The sequence below is a fragment of the Sturnira hondurensis genome, unplaced genomic scaffold (assembly GCF_014824575.4).
Source record: "Sturnira hondurensis isolate 20B ecotype Veracruz unplaced genomic scaffold, ASM1482457v3 Scaffold0022319, whole genome shotgun sequence".
Lineage (NCBI taxonomy): Eukaryota > Metazoa > Chordata > Mammalia > Chiroptera > Phyllostomidae > Sturnira > Sturnira hondurensis.
The window spans coordinates 2,991,702-3,005,395 of record NW_028094950.1 but is presented as its reverse complement, the minus strand read 5'-3'; the positions used below and the strand labels follow the sequence as shown (position 1 = coordinate 3,005,395).

Below are 13,694 nucleotides of genomic sequence, written 5' to 3'. Positions count from 1 at the left end.
CCAAGCAGGCCCAAGTCCTGTGGCTCCCACCCCATCCATCCTCCACCCCAACGGCCTCCTCTCTTGAATGAACTATGGTAAGGGCCTCCCAACCGCAATTCTCGCCTTTCATCTCTTTCCTCGTCCTCTCCCTGTACCCCCAAATTCAATATCCACTCCACTGGCATACGTATCTTTCTGGACCACAGATCTGATCACACCCTACCCTGCCTGTTTAAATGTTTAATCATTTCAAACCCAACAACAGCTCCCGGCCACCACGTTCTGCAGCATAGCGTGGAGCCTTTTCCCTTCCAAGAGGAAACCCCACTCTGCGCGATGCCCCACCATTAGGCCACAATGACTGGGCTCTCTCTCGGAGGAAGTGCTGTGCCTCCCCACCTCTGGCTCGCAGAGTGTCCCCTCTACCTCAACCCCTCCTTTCCTTCTCCCCAACCCCCGCTACTCTTCTCCACCCTCCTGCAGCACCTCCACCCGTCCTTCTAGATACAGCCTACATGTCTACAGCCTACATGTCGTTTCCTGCCTTCTCTTCTCCCTCCAGGGGTCTGGAGAATTTAGACAGTGAGCCAGCTGAGAGCACTAAGTTTGTCATATTCACACTTATTTCCCTAACTCTAACCCTTAATAGACTGCTTAGTAAACAGGCACTCAATAAGTATTTATTAGGTAAATAAATGTATAGTAAATTCAAGTTAATTTCTTCTAACACACTACATGTTATGGCTAAATTAGTGAGTGAAAAAATGAACATATAGACATTTTAAAATGTGGCCAGAAAAAGAAAACATTTCAAATCTATGCTTATTTGACAGAGCAGGATAATCCCAAGAATTTGAATACATTATACTGGTATCCCTTGTTGTTAAGCAGATATGCTCTGAAGTCAAATTTAATGTATGAAACTTTGAAACTTCACCTGCTGGGGAAACCAATAGGGACAAAAGCTTTAACCTGGGAGGGTCCCCTCTAGGTGCCCTGCTGCCTGCGTGAGACCACAGGGCACAGGCGGACCCTCACAACAGCCCTCCTAGCATTTGCGGGGGGGGGGGGGGGGGGGGGGNCTAGCATTTGGGGGGGGGGGCCCTCTGGGGGCAGGAGAATGAGGCAGCCTCCTCCCTTGCAGAGCAGCCAGCAGGAGACCAGGCAGTGAGGAGAGGAACCTGACCTTGGGAAGCCCTGACTCAGCACTGTGCTGGGCATCGGCTCATTATCTCCCTCAATTTTTATAAGAGCACCATGAGGCACTACCTTTATTTCAGAAAATAAGTAAACTGAGACTCAGGGGTTAAAAAAACTCCTTTAAGTGGAACCTCACTGAGAAAACAGTCCAAATTGTATCCAAGCCCACGCTTATTCCTTCCTACTCCTTCCTACTCATTGGGGAGGGGGGGGGTTGAGACCACAGGTCAAACCCTGGAAGACCCAAGCTCTCAGAATAGAAAGCAAATTCTCCCCTGTGGTTATCCTTAAGTTTAAATCTTTTGATAGCTTCCTTCCAAGTTATCTTCCCTATCTTAATAAAAAAAATTCCAAAAATAAATCTCCCATATATATTCATGCCTTCAAAAAATATTAAGTGACTAATATACACAGAGGAACTATGCTAGATACTTTCAATTACAACTATGGTAAAATCCACTCACACTTTTCAAGCAAGATAATGCAAGATAGGACTAAGAATCCATGTTTTTCTACTTGGAGAAGGCTGAACTAACAGAATAGGCAGTTAAAACAATTTAATGATAAATAAGCCAATGGCAATGAATGAAAATAACCAATAAAAAATGGCAATTATGAGAAAGGCTAGAAACATCAAAATAAACATCAGGTTCTTACTTATTTAGGAACTATGCTTGAGAACTATGCTTCTGGTTTTCCTTGGCACCCACATCTATCAAAACCCTATTAACTGACCATATACAGGCAGCACCCAGCCTCTAGAGCAGAGTTGACTGGGTAACTTTAAGATACATATTCAAAAGTATCAGCTGACATCATCTCTTATTCTTATAAAAATTACTAAACATATAAAAATGTTAATATTAAAGTATTAAAAATAATTGGTGAAGTCTTTGTATAGCAAAAATACATACTTTTGAAGTCTATGGTAAATTTTTAAAAACCAACAGGATATCCTAAAGGGACTGAATATATTCCAAAGTTAGAAAATAAAATATGTAAAAATGTATTAAGCTTAGTTACTAACTAATAAGTTCTCATTTTCTAAATTCTTTAAAATGCACAATATATTCATTGTCTTATTTGATATTTTCCATCACTTCAAGAAATTTCTCATTAAAAATTAAATTTAGAAATAATACTACTGAAAAGGCTAACATATGCATTTATGAAAACAATGCTTATGTTTTCACCTTGAATCACCTAAGATTAATTATTAAGGTAGATTTTCTTAAACTATTGATTATTCCACAACAAATTAAAACTGTTAGAAGTGTGGAGGAAGGACAAACAGATACATACATTTAATAACTATGCATGTTTAATATATCACATTAAAAATAATTAATCTGAAACAACTGAATTACACCAAATGCAACTCAAAAACCAGCTGTGACAACAGATGCATATTCAGATCAAAGAGAAAATATTCTAAATAACTAATCCAGTGATATTCTTAGGTGAAACATCAGGTTTTCTAAATGTACAGACTATAAAATAAATCCCACAAAATAAAACTATGAAGACTTGTGATGAGGTTCATTGAAAAACATACACCTCCCAGTTTTACTGAAATTGTCCCTCATAAAAAACGTGAAAAGCGTGTGCCTTTTCCTCCACTCTCTCTTGCGCACCTCACCTGCCGCGTATTTGAGCGGGAAGAGAGGAGAGGACACCTTTGCGGCACTCACCTCGCCGAAGGGAGTGTAGAACCGCACGATGTTGGCGTCGCCCTCCTGGGCGGCGGCCCTCTGGGCGCCTGCCACAGCTAGCACGCTGCCCGTGTGGTTCCACTGGATGCTCACGACGGACATGCTCGTGTCGATTAAAACGGGATCTGGGCAGAAAGAAACAATGAGGCAATCGCGGTAAAACAGCCTGGAGAACTTTATAACCTCCAGGACAATCTTGAAATCTGTTGTTAATTCTCCACGTTCAAGTTGCTTTAAAGATCACATACTTTGGTCATTCTCGTGCCTCATTATTTGGCACCGCCCGTTGTCAAAACAAATGGCGAGGCAGGGGCAGTCGGGCTCCACGTAGCCCTCCGCGCCGTGGTACCACTGGATCCCGGCGATGCTGATCGCTCCCGTCACGTTCACCAAGCAATTCAGCTTCATTTTCATCTGAGTAGAATCAGCTAGGTTACTCTTCTATGTTTTAAAACAGATCAGTAAGAACAGAGTATTGCATAGAAAAAACAAAGGAAACAGGATTTAAAAATCTGGCTTCAAATGCAAGCTCCACCACTTACTGGACAGATCACTTCCCTGAGTGTCAGTGTTCCGAATACGCAAAAGGAGGGTTAAAAAACCCAGAGTTTTTATGAAAGTCAAATGACAGGAGGATATAAAAGTACTGTGAAAACAGCAAAGTGTCACTTACAAGCTGGCGACTCTCACTCCCATTAATGAGTGCACTGAGGTAAAGCCCTGACCCTAAGAGCTGCCCGTACAATGGGACCCATCACAGCTGAATCTTGCAAAGCCAGAATCTTTCTTGAGATGATGCTTCCTGGGCCTATTTATTTTACCTTCTTTGCAGGCCCTGACTTTTGTCCCTTACTGTTTAAGTCTTCCATTCTTTCACAAACAACGTTTAGTAGCTACAAAAACACCCACGGAATCTCATGTGAACTCTGGCTTCAGCGATGAGAAGACACAGGAGTAAAGCGCACATCGATCGTCCTGCTCATCCCCCCTCAGCCCCAGCACACAGAAACCTGGTTCTGTCCGGCCACCAGAAAACTGGGACTAAAGCATTAAGTTACCTTGAAGCAACCCAGAAGATTTTTTAATTAAAAAAGACTTGTAGACAATTTAAACCTGAATTGAAGACTTTCTTGATTACACAAACCATCATAAGGAAATGCGTACACATATACGAATGATATATAAAATAATCACATAAAAATATGTAAATAAAACTAATGAATATATGTATGCATACTTACTATAAAATTCCCTTGACTGTCATAAATGTGTATTTCTCCATTTGCCATTCCAAAAAGCAAGACTTTACTGTCTGCAGACCATGCTACATGCCATAACTGTACACCCTTCAGGTCTTTTCCCCAAATGCGATTCCCTACAACAGAACATGCAACACAATTATTTCATTAGAAGTTCAAGGTTATGATTGTCCACAAACTGCTTTAAAAATCTTTGTTTTGCTAAACAGCATTCACACGTTTGTTCAGTTTATTCAGTCAGTAAATACTGGAGCAACCACTATGTGCTCAATCACCTAATTAACATTTGAAATAGCAGCTGTTTCCAACCTTCTCCCTTCCCTTCTAAACTCTGACCCAGGACCTGACTCCCAATTAGTAGATGAATTCATCTTCTACTTTGGAAACAAAATAAAAGCTTTCAAAAAAAGAATCCTTCATTCAAACATCCAGAACATAATTCACATTTACACCTTTCTGCTTTGCCCCCCAATACCAAGAAAAAGGTACATGCCCGAGCACACCCATCCAAGGCCAACCCCGACCTGTTCTCGGGTCTAACCCCTTCCTAGCTTTGCAAAGATCTCCCTCTGCTCACAATTCACATCCTCTCCTTTTCTTTAAATACTTTTCTCCAGGCCCTTTCTGGTAAGCATTTAAACATAGTCCGATCTGTTCCTCTTCAAAACTACCATCTCCAATAAAAACAAACAAAAAATCCTTCTTCAAACCTAGATTCCCCTCTAGCTACCATCCTGTTTCTACAACCCCTTTCCCAGCCAAAACTCATGAAGGAGTTATTCCCACCTGCAGTCTCCCCTTTCTCACCTGCAACTCAACCCTCAACCCAGCGCAATCTGGCTTCTGCCCCTCAACTTCACTGCAACTGCCTTCACTAAGGTCACCAAGGGCCTCGGCCTGTTGCTCAATCCAAGGATACTTTTCTTTCCCCCACTCCTTCACTCCTTCCTTCCTTCTTGGTTTCTATGAGTCCATGTACTCCTTTGCCTCCAAGTCTTCTTCTTTTTAGTATGCTTTATGACATTCTCTTCTTCTGCCATCCATTAAATGATGCTGGTTCTTAGATCACAGATGGCCCTTGGGTTTTTCATCTATTCCAATGGTTTAAATTACCCTCCATATGCTGGTGATTCCAAAAATTACACCTTCAGCCGAGATGTTTCTGAAATGCAGACATACATGTCTGCGGTCGAGACATATTTAATTGGGGGTCCTAGGGCGTGACAAAATCAACGTGTTCAAAACCAGTCTTTCTCCCACAGTCCTTATTTCAGTGAAAGGCACCACCAACCATCCAGCTGCCAAAGCTGAACACACCTGGATACCACCCCAGACACTTCCAATCCAGGAGAAGGTCTCACCTACTCTACCTCCTGAGTATCTCTGCAGTGTATCCGGTCGCTTCCTCCTCGACTTTCCCCTAGGCAGCTGCCATCCACCATCATCTCTCACCTGAATCACTACAATAATTTCATAAGTGGAATTTGAAAAACATAGCTTCTCATGCTCAGCTCACACGCTCCTTTTCTTTCCTTTCTCCATTCTTCCTATTTCAGTCACAGAGATGTTTCCAGAGAACAAATCTGATCCCACTGTTCCCATCCTTAAAACCTTCCATGGGTTCCCAGTCCTCCTAGAGGTAAATCCAAACTCATTTTGTAACTTATGATCTTCACGGTGTGGCCTCTGCTAATCTCTCTAATTTCATCACATACAACTCTTCTCCCTAGTATTTATACTATACTGATTCTCAAAATATTTTCTAAATGTAGGGCTAAGTTCAAACCCTCTGGACCTCCTCAAATGCTATTTCTTTAACCTAGGACATTCTACATATCAATCTCCCTTGTGACTAATGCCTCATCATAGACATCACCTCCTCCAGGATGCCTTCCCTGATCCCTCCAGATCTGGGTTCAAAACATCCTTCTTCTGCATGTTGCTGTACTTCCCTGTCTTAGCACCAAGCACCAGCACTGTAATGGTTACTCATCTCTCCTGATCTAAATCTGCACTAATTTTTTTGTTGTACCTGGGCCATAAGTACAGCTGTGATTTTGTAGGCTCTCAGAAACATTTGTGGAATACACCAAGTTCCACACACAATAGAAACTTTAAAACCAGAAAAATGAAAATGACTTAAAGATAAACTATTTCTCTATAGACAGTTTCTTGTTAAAAGAAAGGTAGAGACTTCCAGAAGCTCTGTGTTATCTGTGAACTGGAATTTGAAAGATACAGTTTTCATGCTCAGCTCTATTAAAACATGACTGAATAGTCACCTCACAATATATAAAATAGCAAATCACTATGTTATATACCTGAAACTAACATCATATGTCAATTATATCAACTTTAAAAAATAACCAGAAAGTATTATATATCTATGTCCTTTCTGAAACTAAAATCTAGATAGCTGTAATACGGAGTAACAAGTGTAAAAGTAAGTTATATAATTAGGCAGACATATTTAAAATAATCCTGAACAATTAATTTACTTCTTTTGAGTGCCACTGTAAGAAACGTTTTAAAATGGATTTTACTTGAACATACTTAAAAATAAATGATTCTTGAATCTCATCAAATTACGTACCAACTGTCTTCTCTTTTTATGCTTATTTTTCTGTCAGCGGACTAACACAAAATGAGTGTAAACCCATAAAGACAGCAACAGCAGTCAAGGCCCGACCGCAGCCCGGGCGCAGAGAGACATTACCGTCCACGGAGCCGACTATCACAGCCCCGTCTTCATACACAATGCAGATCTTCTGTCCGTCGGCCGTCCAGCTCATGCTGCGGACCACCGACTTATTTCTGTTGTTGATCATTTCCTCGTACCAAGACCCTGTTTTCACAGAAGAAAGAAATCATGAGTGAAACTTCCACAGCTATTAAGTGGTACCTAGATTTAAAAACTTCCCATGAAATACAAAGTGAAACAAGTAACTGTGAAGTTTTCTACCACCTCAGACATTACACTATAAAACCTTCAAATCAACACAAACAAAATGAAAAATTAACTTAGGCCTTGACTAATAATTGCTTCAAAGATCATCACAGAAAATGCAGCAAATTCCCATCTTTTTTCCTCTCTTTCTCTGTTTCTTCCTTTCAATTACAAAAATAAAACTTCATTTGTTTTCCAAGGGCCAAAGCAACGGATTTTCTCAAGGCTTAACTTTTCCCACTTGAACACACTTCAGGTAACAACCAAACAAAAACAAAACAGCCACAATAACTTTGCAAGTGCGTGTAAACTCTCCAGTGATGAATTACAAGCATATGAAACATAAGCACATTAAGTAAAAACTCTAAATGTACCTGAAAAACATTTTAAACAGTTTATCTCACATGTCACATCACCAATGCTGAATGACAAAAATATTCTTGTGCACAGGTGTGAGTAAGATGTGAACTGTATCAAGGTATAATCAAATATGAGGCAAATCACAAGTCTATTCTGTTTTGTCTGTGGTTTTTAAAAGGCTTTACCGCGCTCAGTACAGGGAACGCTGGCCGCAGCCAGGCGACAGGTCAGAGCGGGTTGTCACCAGAGGCAGGACCAAGGCCCAGAGAACGTACCTTGGAGAAAGACGAAGTGTATCCTAACCTCCTGTACATTCTCACTCTACTCTCTACACACGCAGACACACACACACAAACTTCTTAAAAATTGATAAATTCAGGTACTTAAGTTTAAAAATGCCATATCTTTTAACTAAGAATTTTAAAATGGTATACCCTGAACATTTTCAAAACACACATGAACTAGGGTACCTTTTTCATGTAAAGATGACGGCTACAGGCCCCAACAGAACATGTATTATGAGGGGTTTTGTTTTTTGAGGGTCTTTTTGGCAACAGTGGTGCACCTAAATTAATCCTTCTCTTACTCTCTCTTGTGGGCAAAAGACACAAATTGTGAGCCAGCCATCAGAGCTGAGATAAAAATCTGTATCTGTGAAAGAAAAGGAAGCTAACTGAGTTAATAAAGGAAATAAATTATTCCCTTTGACTTCATAATAAACATGTTGTTATCTACTGAACCAACTCTAGTCACTAACCACATGGAAACTAATTCTTATCAGAAACCCTGGAGAAACAAGAGCTACCTCCAGCAGAAATTATTCTGTAAGAGTCTAAGTTAATTTTGGAGATGACCAACAGTTACCTAATTCACTTTCTCAATACAAGGTCACAGTTCAGTACGGAGCAATAAATCCAGAAACATCACCCGTGTGCAGTCAGGATGAACTCCTGCCGCTGGTTAGAAGGGCTCTATGGCAAAGACGTGATTTCCCCATTCAGGTCCTGCAATCCAGACTCCAATTTGTGAAAAGATTATTAAATAAACTCTCCTAATATACCTTTGTAAAACATCCAAACAATGATCAGCCCATTTTGATCACTGGTAGTCAACTTTTGATATTGTTCATTCCATGTGACAACCTGAACGGAACCTAAAAAAATGTAAAATGATTTAGAAACTGTAATTAATTTCACACATATTTTTATGACAAACACCAAGAGCATGTTAAAATTAGTACGGTTCTTGTCCAACTTACCAGTCTTTAATATAGTCAAAAATATTCATAGGATACATTTAATATTATCACTCATTTTTAGAATGATGCATAGTATTATTTTTCATTTTTGTTCCTATTTCTCACCAACGAAGTACCTATCACGGTCAGCTGCAACAACTGCCACACATCTGATGACAAAACCAAACGTAAGATGTACTGAACTGGCCAGGCTCCCAGGGGCCTAATGCCCAAAGGACATCATACTAAGTACCTGGTTGTTTTTTCAGGGGGTTAGGGGTTGCTGTGGTCATGTACTCTAATCTCTCTCTCCACCCTCCCCCTCCCTTGCTTTCCATTCTATTGGTAACACACTCTTGAGCATATCTTAAACCTCTGGGTTACAGGACAAATTTGTTTTATTTCATTTAGTTTTTGCAATCCCTAAATACTTTAGTGTGTATTTCTTAAGAATAAGAACATTCTCTTTCATAGCCCTGGCTGGTATAGCTCAGTGGATTGAGCGCGGGCCTGCGAACCAGAGAATCGAGGTTCGATTCCCAGTCAGGGCACATGCCTGGGTTGCAGGCAGGTTCCCTGCAGGCCAACTCCCAGCAGGGGATGCACAAAAGGCAACCATACATCGATGTTTCTCTCCCTCTCTCCTTCCTCTCTAAAGATAAATAAATAAATTTTAAAAAAAAGAACATTCTCTTTCATAACCACATTACAACTTAAGAAATTTAACGCTGATACAATATTATCCCATAACCCACAATCCACATTCAAATTTTATTAATCTATAAAAATCTATCTAAATAGTGTCCTTTATAGATACTCATTTTTCTCATTTCAAGATTCAGTCTAGGATTACACAGTGCATCGGTTGTGACATCTCTTTAGTCTACGTTAATCTGGAACCATGGGACAAACTGTCAAAAAGATTATATCCCATCCATAGACAGATACGGCATTTTCCAATATGCAAAATAACAGCTACTTTTTTCAGATTTATTGAGGATGGTGTTTAATCATGTAATGTAAAAGTTGTTGAATGACTCTGGACTGTATTATGGCTCAGTAGAAACAATTACTTTAGCCCCAGCTTGTGTGACTCAGTGGATTGAGTGACAGCCTTGGAACCAAAGGGTGGCAGGTTTGATTCCCAGTCAGGGCACGTGCCAGGGTTGCGGGCCCCAATAGGGGGCACATGAGAGGCAACCACACATTGATGTTTCTCTCCCTCTCTTTTTCCCTCCCTTCTCCTGTTTCTAAAAACAAGTAAAATCTTAGAAAAAAAAGAAATGATCACTTTAAATGGTACATTATTGAAAATGATAATTCTGCAACAGATGGTTTCTAAATGCCTAAAGATGAAATATGATTTAAAAGTTACACGACTTACCACTATGACCTTGGGGCAACTGTAATAGCGTAATCAATAAAATATGATTTTAAATATATATATATATATATATGAAAAATCAATCTACAGGTAAGAACAGACTGAAATGCCATCAACTCCGACATTACACCTGCAGAAGTTGGGAGGCAGAAGGGCGGGGAGTGGGGAGTGGAGGGAAGCACAGGAGGTCCACTGACGGCCTCATCTTACAGAGAAAGCCCCCAGAACAGCTTTCTCACGTTATGGGCATAAGGACTGAGTGTTTTAAGCACATATTTAAAATTGCTAAGGTAACTAGAATAAAAAATCAATATAATTGCCAAAAATAGATGGGAGAGTAAACAAAACCTTCATCTTTCACAGTGGGGAATCCATGTAGATCTAAAATGAACAAATCAAGCCATGAAGATATAACAACATTAGAGACCACCAAAGAGCACAGAACAAGACCACAGTGGTGGCCCTTGAAGGACAGGACTACGCGGATGGATCCACAACGGGTTCTTTCTGGCCAGGTGACTGCAATCAGATCAGTTTACAGATGGTTCTGCAGATACATCAGCACCAGCCAGAGGAGAACGGCTTCGTGACAACCCAGGTCAACACAGTGTCTGTACAAGAGTGGTTTAGGGAAATCCTCCCCACGAACGGAAGTTCAAGCACATCTTCGGTGGTCCTCCTTGGCTGAACTGAGAGAGAGCCTGAGGTAAGGATCTGCACTAACTTGAGGGCTGATGGTTTTACTAGATGGTCTGGGACTCAGAAAGAACAAGGCTGGAAAATGATGAGGAGGAGATCTGGGGAAGAGACATGTGGATGGAACTCTTGGAGTGAGCATGGAATACAAATATACTGCCTGCTTTTTGAATGCTCCCTCACCAAGGGCAGTCAGTCTGGAGGAGGTTTTCAATAACCAAGTGGACAAGAGGGCATATTTTTGTGGATGTGCACCTGCTTTTTACCCCAGTCAGCCCAGGAGTTTCTCAGTAAGACTCTGCACAAAATAACCATAGTAGCAGATATGGAGTTTGTGTGCGGGCTTAAAAATATGGAGTTCAGACTCGGCTGGTGTAGACTAAGCACCAGCCTGTGAACCAAAACGTCATAGGTTCGATTCCTAGTCAGGGAATTTCTCTCCCTCTCTTTCTCCCTCCCTTCCTATCTCTCCAAAAAAAATAAATAAATTAAATCTCAAAAAAAATATGGAGTTCACTCACAAAATGCCCCTGGCCTCCACCTTGGCTAAGTACCTAAGCTAATCATAGCAGAGAGCAATGCCAAGTCCAGTAAAACACTGTGGCCCAGGAGGGTCAGCCTGAGACCTAATGGCAGGTGAATTATACTGAAGGGGCAACAATTTCCTTTTGCTGGAATAACACATAGTTTGGATCTAGATGTGCCTTCCCTGCCTACAAAGCCTCTGCCAGCCCCACTTGTCCATGAGCTCGCAGAAGGTCTTATCCACCATCACGATCCCCACTCAGCAATGCTTCTGATCACAGAGCTCATTTCGCAAAAGGCCATGCCCATGTTAAGGAATGGTCTTCCCACACATCCCATCACCCAGAAGCAGCTGGTCCGATAGAACGGGGAACTGGCTTACTGAAAACTCAGTTATGATGCCAGTAGGACAACAATATCCCTCCCAAAAGGCTGGTTTCACAAGATACAGTATGTGCTGTGAGTCAATGACCAACATGTGGTGATGTTTTCCCCAATCCCAGAACACACAGGCCAGGGAAAAAGGGGAGAAAATAAATAAATAAAACAAAAAATAAAAGTTGTTGAATGACTCTAAACTGAATTACAGCTCAGTAGAAATGACTACTTTAAATATTACCGTTATTGAAAATGATGATAATTCCACAGTAAATAGAATTTCTAAAGGCCTAAATAGGTTTCTAAAGCCCTAAAGACAAAAATATGATGTAAAAGTATGACTTACCACTATGACCTTCAAGATTCTGATTCATAGAAAGGTTATTAGGAGCTGCAAGTCCCCTCAATTTTGCATCATCTAGAAAAACAAAAAAACAATAACAAAAAATACTATGGAAAAATAAAAGTGACAGATTATAAGATTTTCACATTTCTTGCCTTTCTGAAAGGCAATCCTATTCCTGGATGATATTAGGATTTTTTTAACTATCTATTTTTCTCATGATGGAAACATGGACAGTAACACATACACCTTTGCAATGATATTATTCTGGCAAAAGAAAGCAAAATAAAGAGCATTGTTTACTCAGTATATAGTAATTTACTGCTACTACTTGTTCCTTCCCAAAAGGTCAGAAATAGAAATATTTGTGACGTGTAGATTGGAAAATCTAAAGCATAAGAGGGATCGAAAAGCCAAGGCTTGTATTCTGACATTAACATGAGCAAATCACATTTTCCATCAAGTTCAAACATTCGGGCTTGCATTCATTCACCTACCCGTCTGTGTCTCTAATTTTAAAACTTTCAGTAATCCATCTTCACCACCACATGCTATGAATCCTTGGTCCTTGTTCCAAGATATACATTTCAGCTTCACATTATTGGGAATGGCAATCTGAAAAGCAACCACAGTCACTCTCACAATTTTTTTACGAAGGAGTTGGAAAATGAGTCTACAGGAGAAAAAAGGCTTAAGAAAAATCCGCCCAAGATGAAAAAACGGTCAGCCTTGCAGTGTATGATGTTTTGAAAAAGAGCGTAGTTCCTGAACTGCGCCGGGCCCTACCATTTGGAAAAGAACCAAGTGAAGGCGGAGAAACCCAACGGGGTAGTCGCCTGAAAGATTTTTAAAAGAGCTAAGTGGAAGATATGAACCCATTCCATCAGTCCACATTCCCCTTCCACGCATAACACTTAGACTACCCTCTTGTAATTATTTTTCTTTCCCCCGGCGGCCCGTGATGGTCCAAAGAATTTAAGTCACCTAGATCAGCAACAAGTGGAGGAAGCACTCACTGATCTGTCCAGCGAGCCCCGTTAAAAACCCAGCCAGGGGCAGGGATGGGAGAGAGTATATAAGAGAGGGCTGCTGGCTCCACCAAGGACTGTCTGGGGCTCGGGGACCGTCTGGAGGAGGGCCGATGCTGGACCAGGAGGAAGGTCGAAGGAGGGATGGAGAAGCAACGACCAGGACGCCTGCCTCCGCGGGCGGGCTACGCTAACCGAGGAGCGAGGGCGCCCCGCGGGAAAACTCACTCTCTTGCTCAGGTAAAAGAACATCCTGGAGGTCCCGAGAGGACAACCCCAACTGCCAAAGTCCACAACTGGACTCCTTCTCAAGTCGCCAATCTCCAGAACCAGCGGTTCTTGGAAGCTCCCGTCGCCCTGGCAACCAGTCGCATCCGGGGCGCCTGGAGAGACTTCCGGTGTCGGCCCAGCTCGGCCCAAAGAACGTTATGCGCCTGCGCGGACGTCAGGGGCTTTGCATCAGTAACTGTACAAGGACCGGAGTTCTAGTTGGACCTGGCCTCTGATTCAGGATTTTTCTGCTTCAGCTCGGGGCTGGGTCGCCGACCCTCAGCGCCCTGCACCGAAGCCTCAGATGCTGAGTCCCTGCAGACTCCGAGCAAACGCCACACCTACCTGTGAAACTCGCAGGAGGTGTCGGTAT

The 13,694-nt window shown here is 41.5% G+C and overlaps 1 protein-coding gene across 4 annotated transcripts in view; it reads right to left on the bottom strand.

Moving 5' to 3' along the window:
* WDR35 (WD repeat domain 35) overlaps nt 1-13,421 on the bottom strand; it is a 55,035-nt gene extending 41,614 nt beyond the window's left edge. For 2 of the 4 annotated variants that reach the window (XM_037035420.1, XM_037035422.1), the window contains exons 1-8: nt 13,280-13,421; nt 12,521-12,638; nt 12,027-12,098; nt 8,521-8,613; nt 6,870-6,998; nt 4,136-4,269; nt 3,143-3,335; nt 2,874-3,019 (exon numbers count right to left, since the gene is read on the bottom strand). In XM_037035420.1, the coding sequence (XP_036891315.1) occupies nt 2,874-3,019; nt 3,143-3,335; nt 4,136-4,269; nt 6,870-6,998; nt 8,521-8,613; nt 12,027-12,098; nt 12,521-12,638; nt 13,280-13,303 (909 nt within the window). In that variant the 5' untranslated portion in view covers nt 13,304-13,421. The remainder of the gene's footprint in view (nt 1-2,873; nt 3,020-3,142; nt 3,336-4,135; nt 4,270-6,869; nt 6,999-8,520; nt 8,614-12,026; nt 12,099-12,520; nt 12,639-13,279) is intronic. The other 2 variants (XM_037035421.1, XM_037035423.1) reach the window with 1 other exon arrangement.
* Nucleotides 13,422-13,694: the final 273 nt, after the last annotated feature.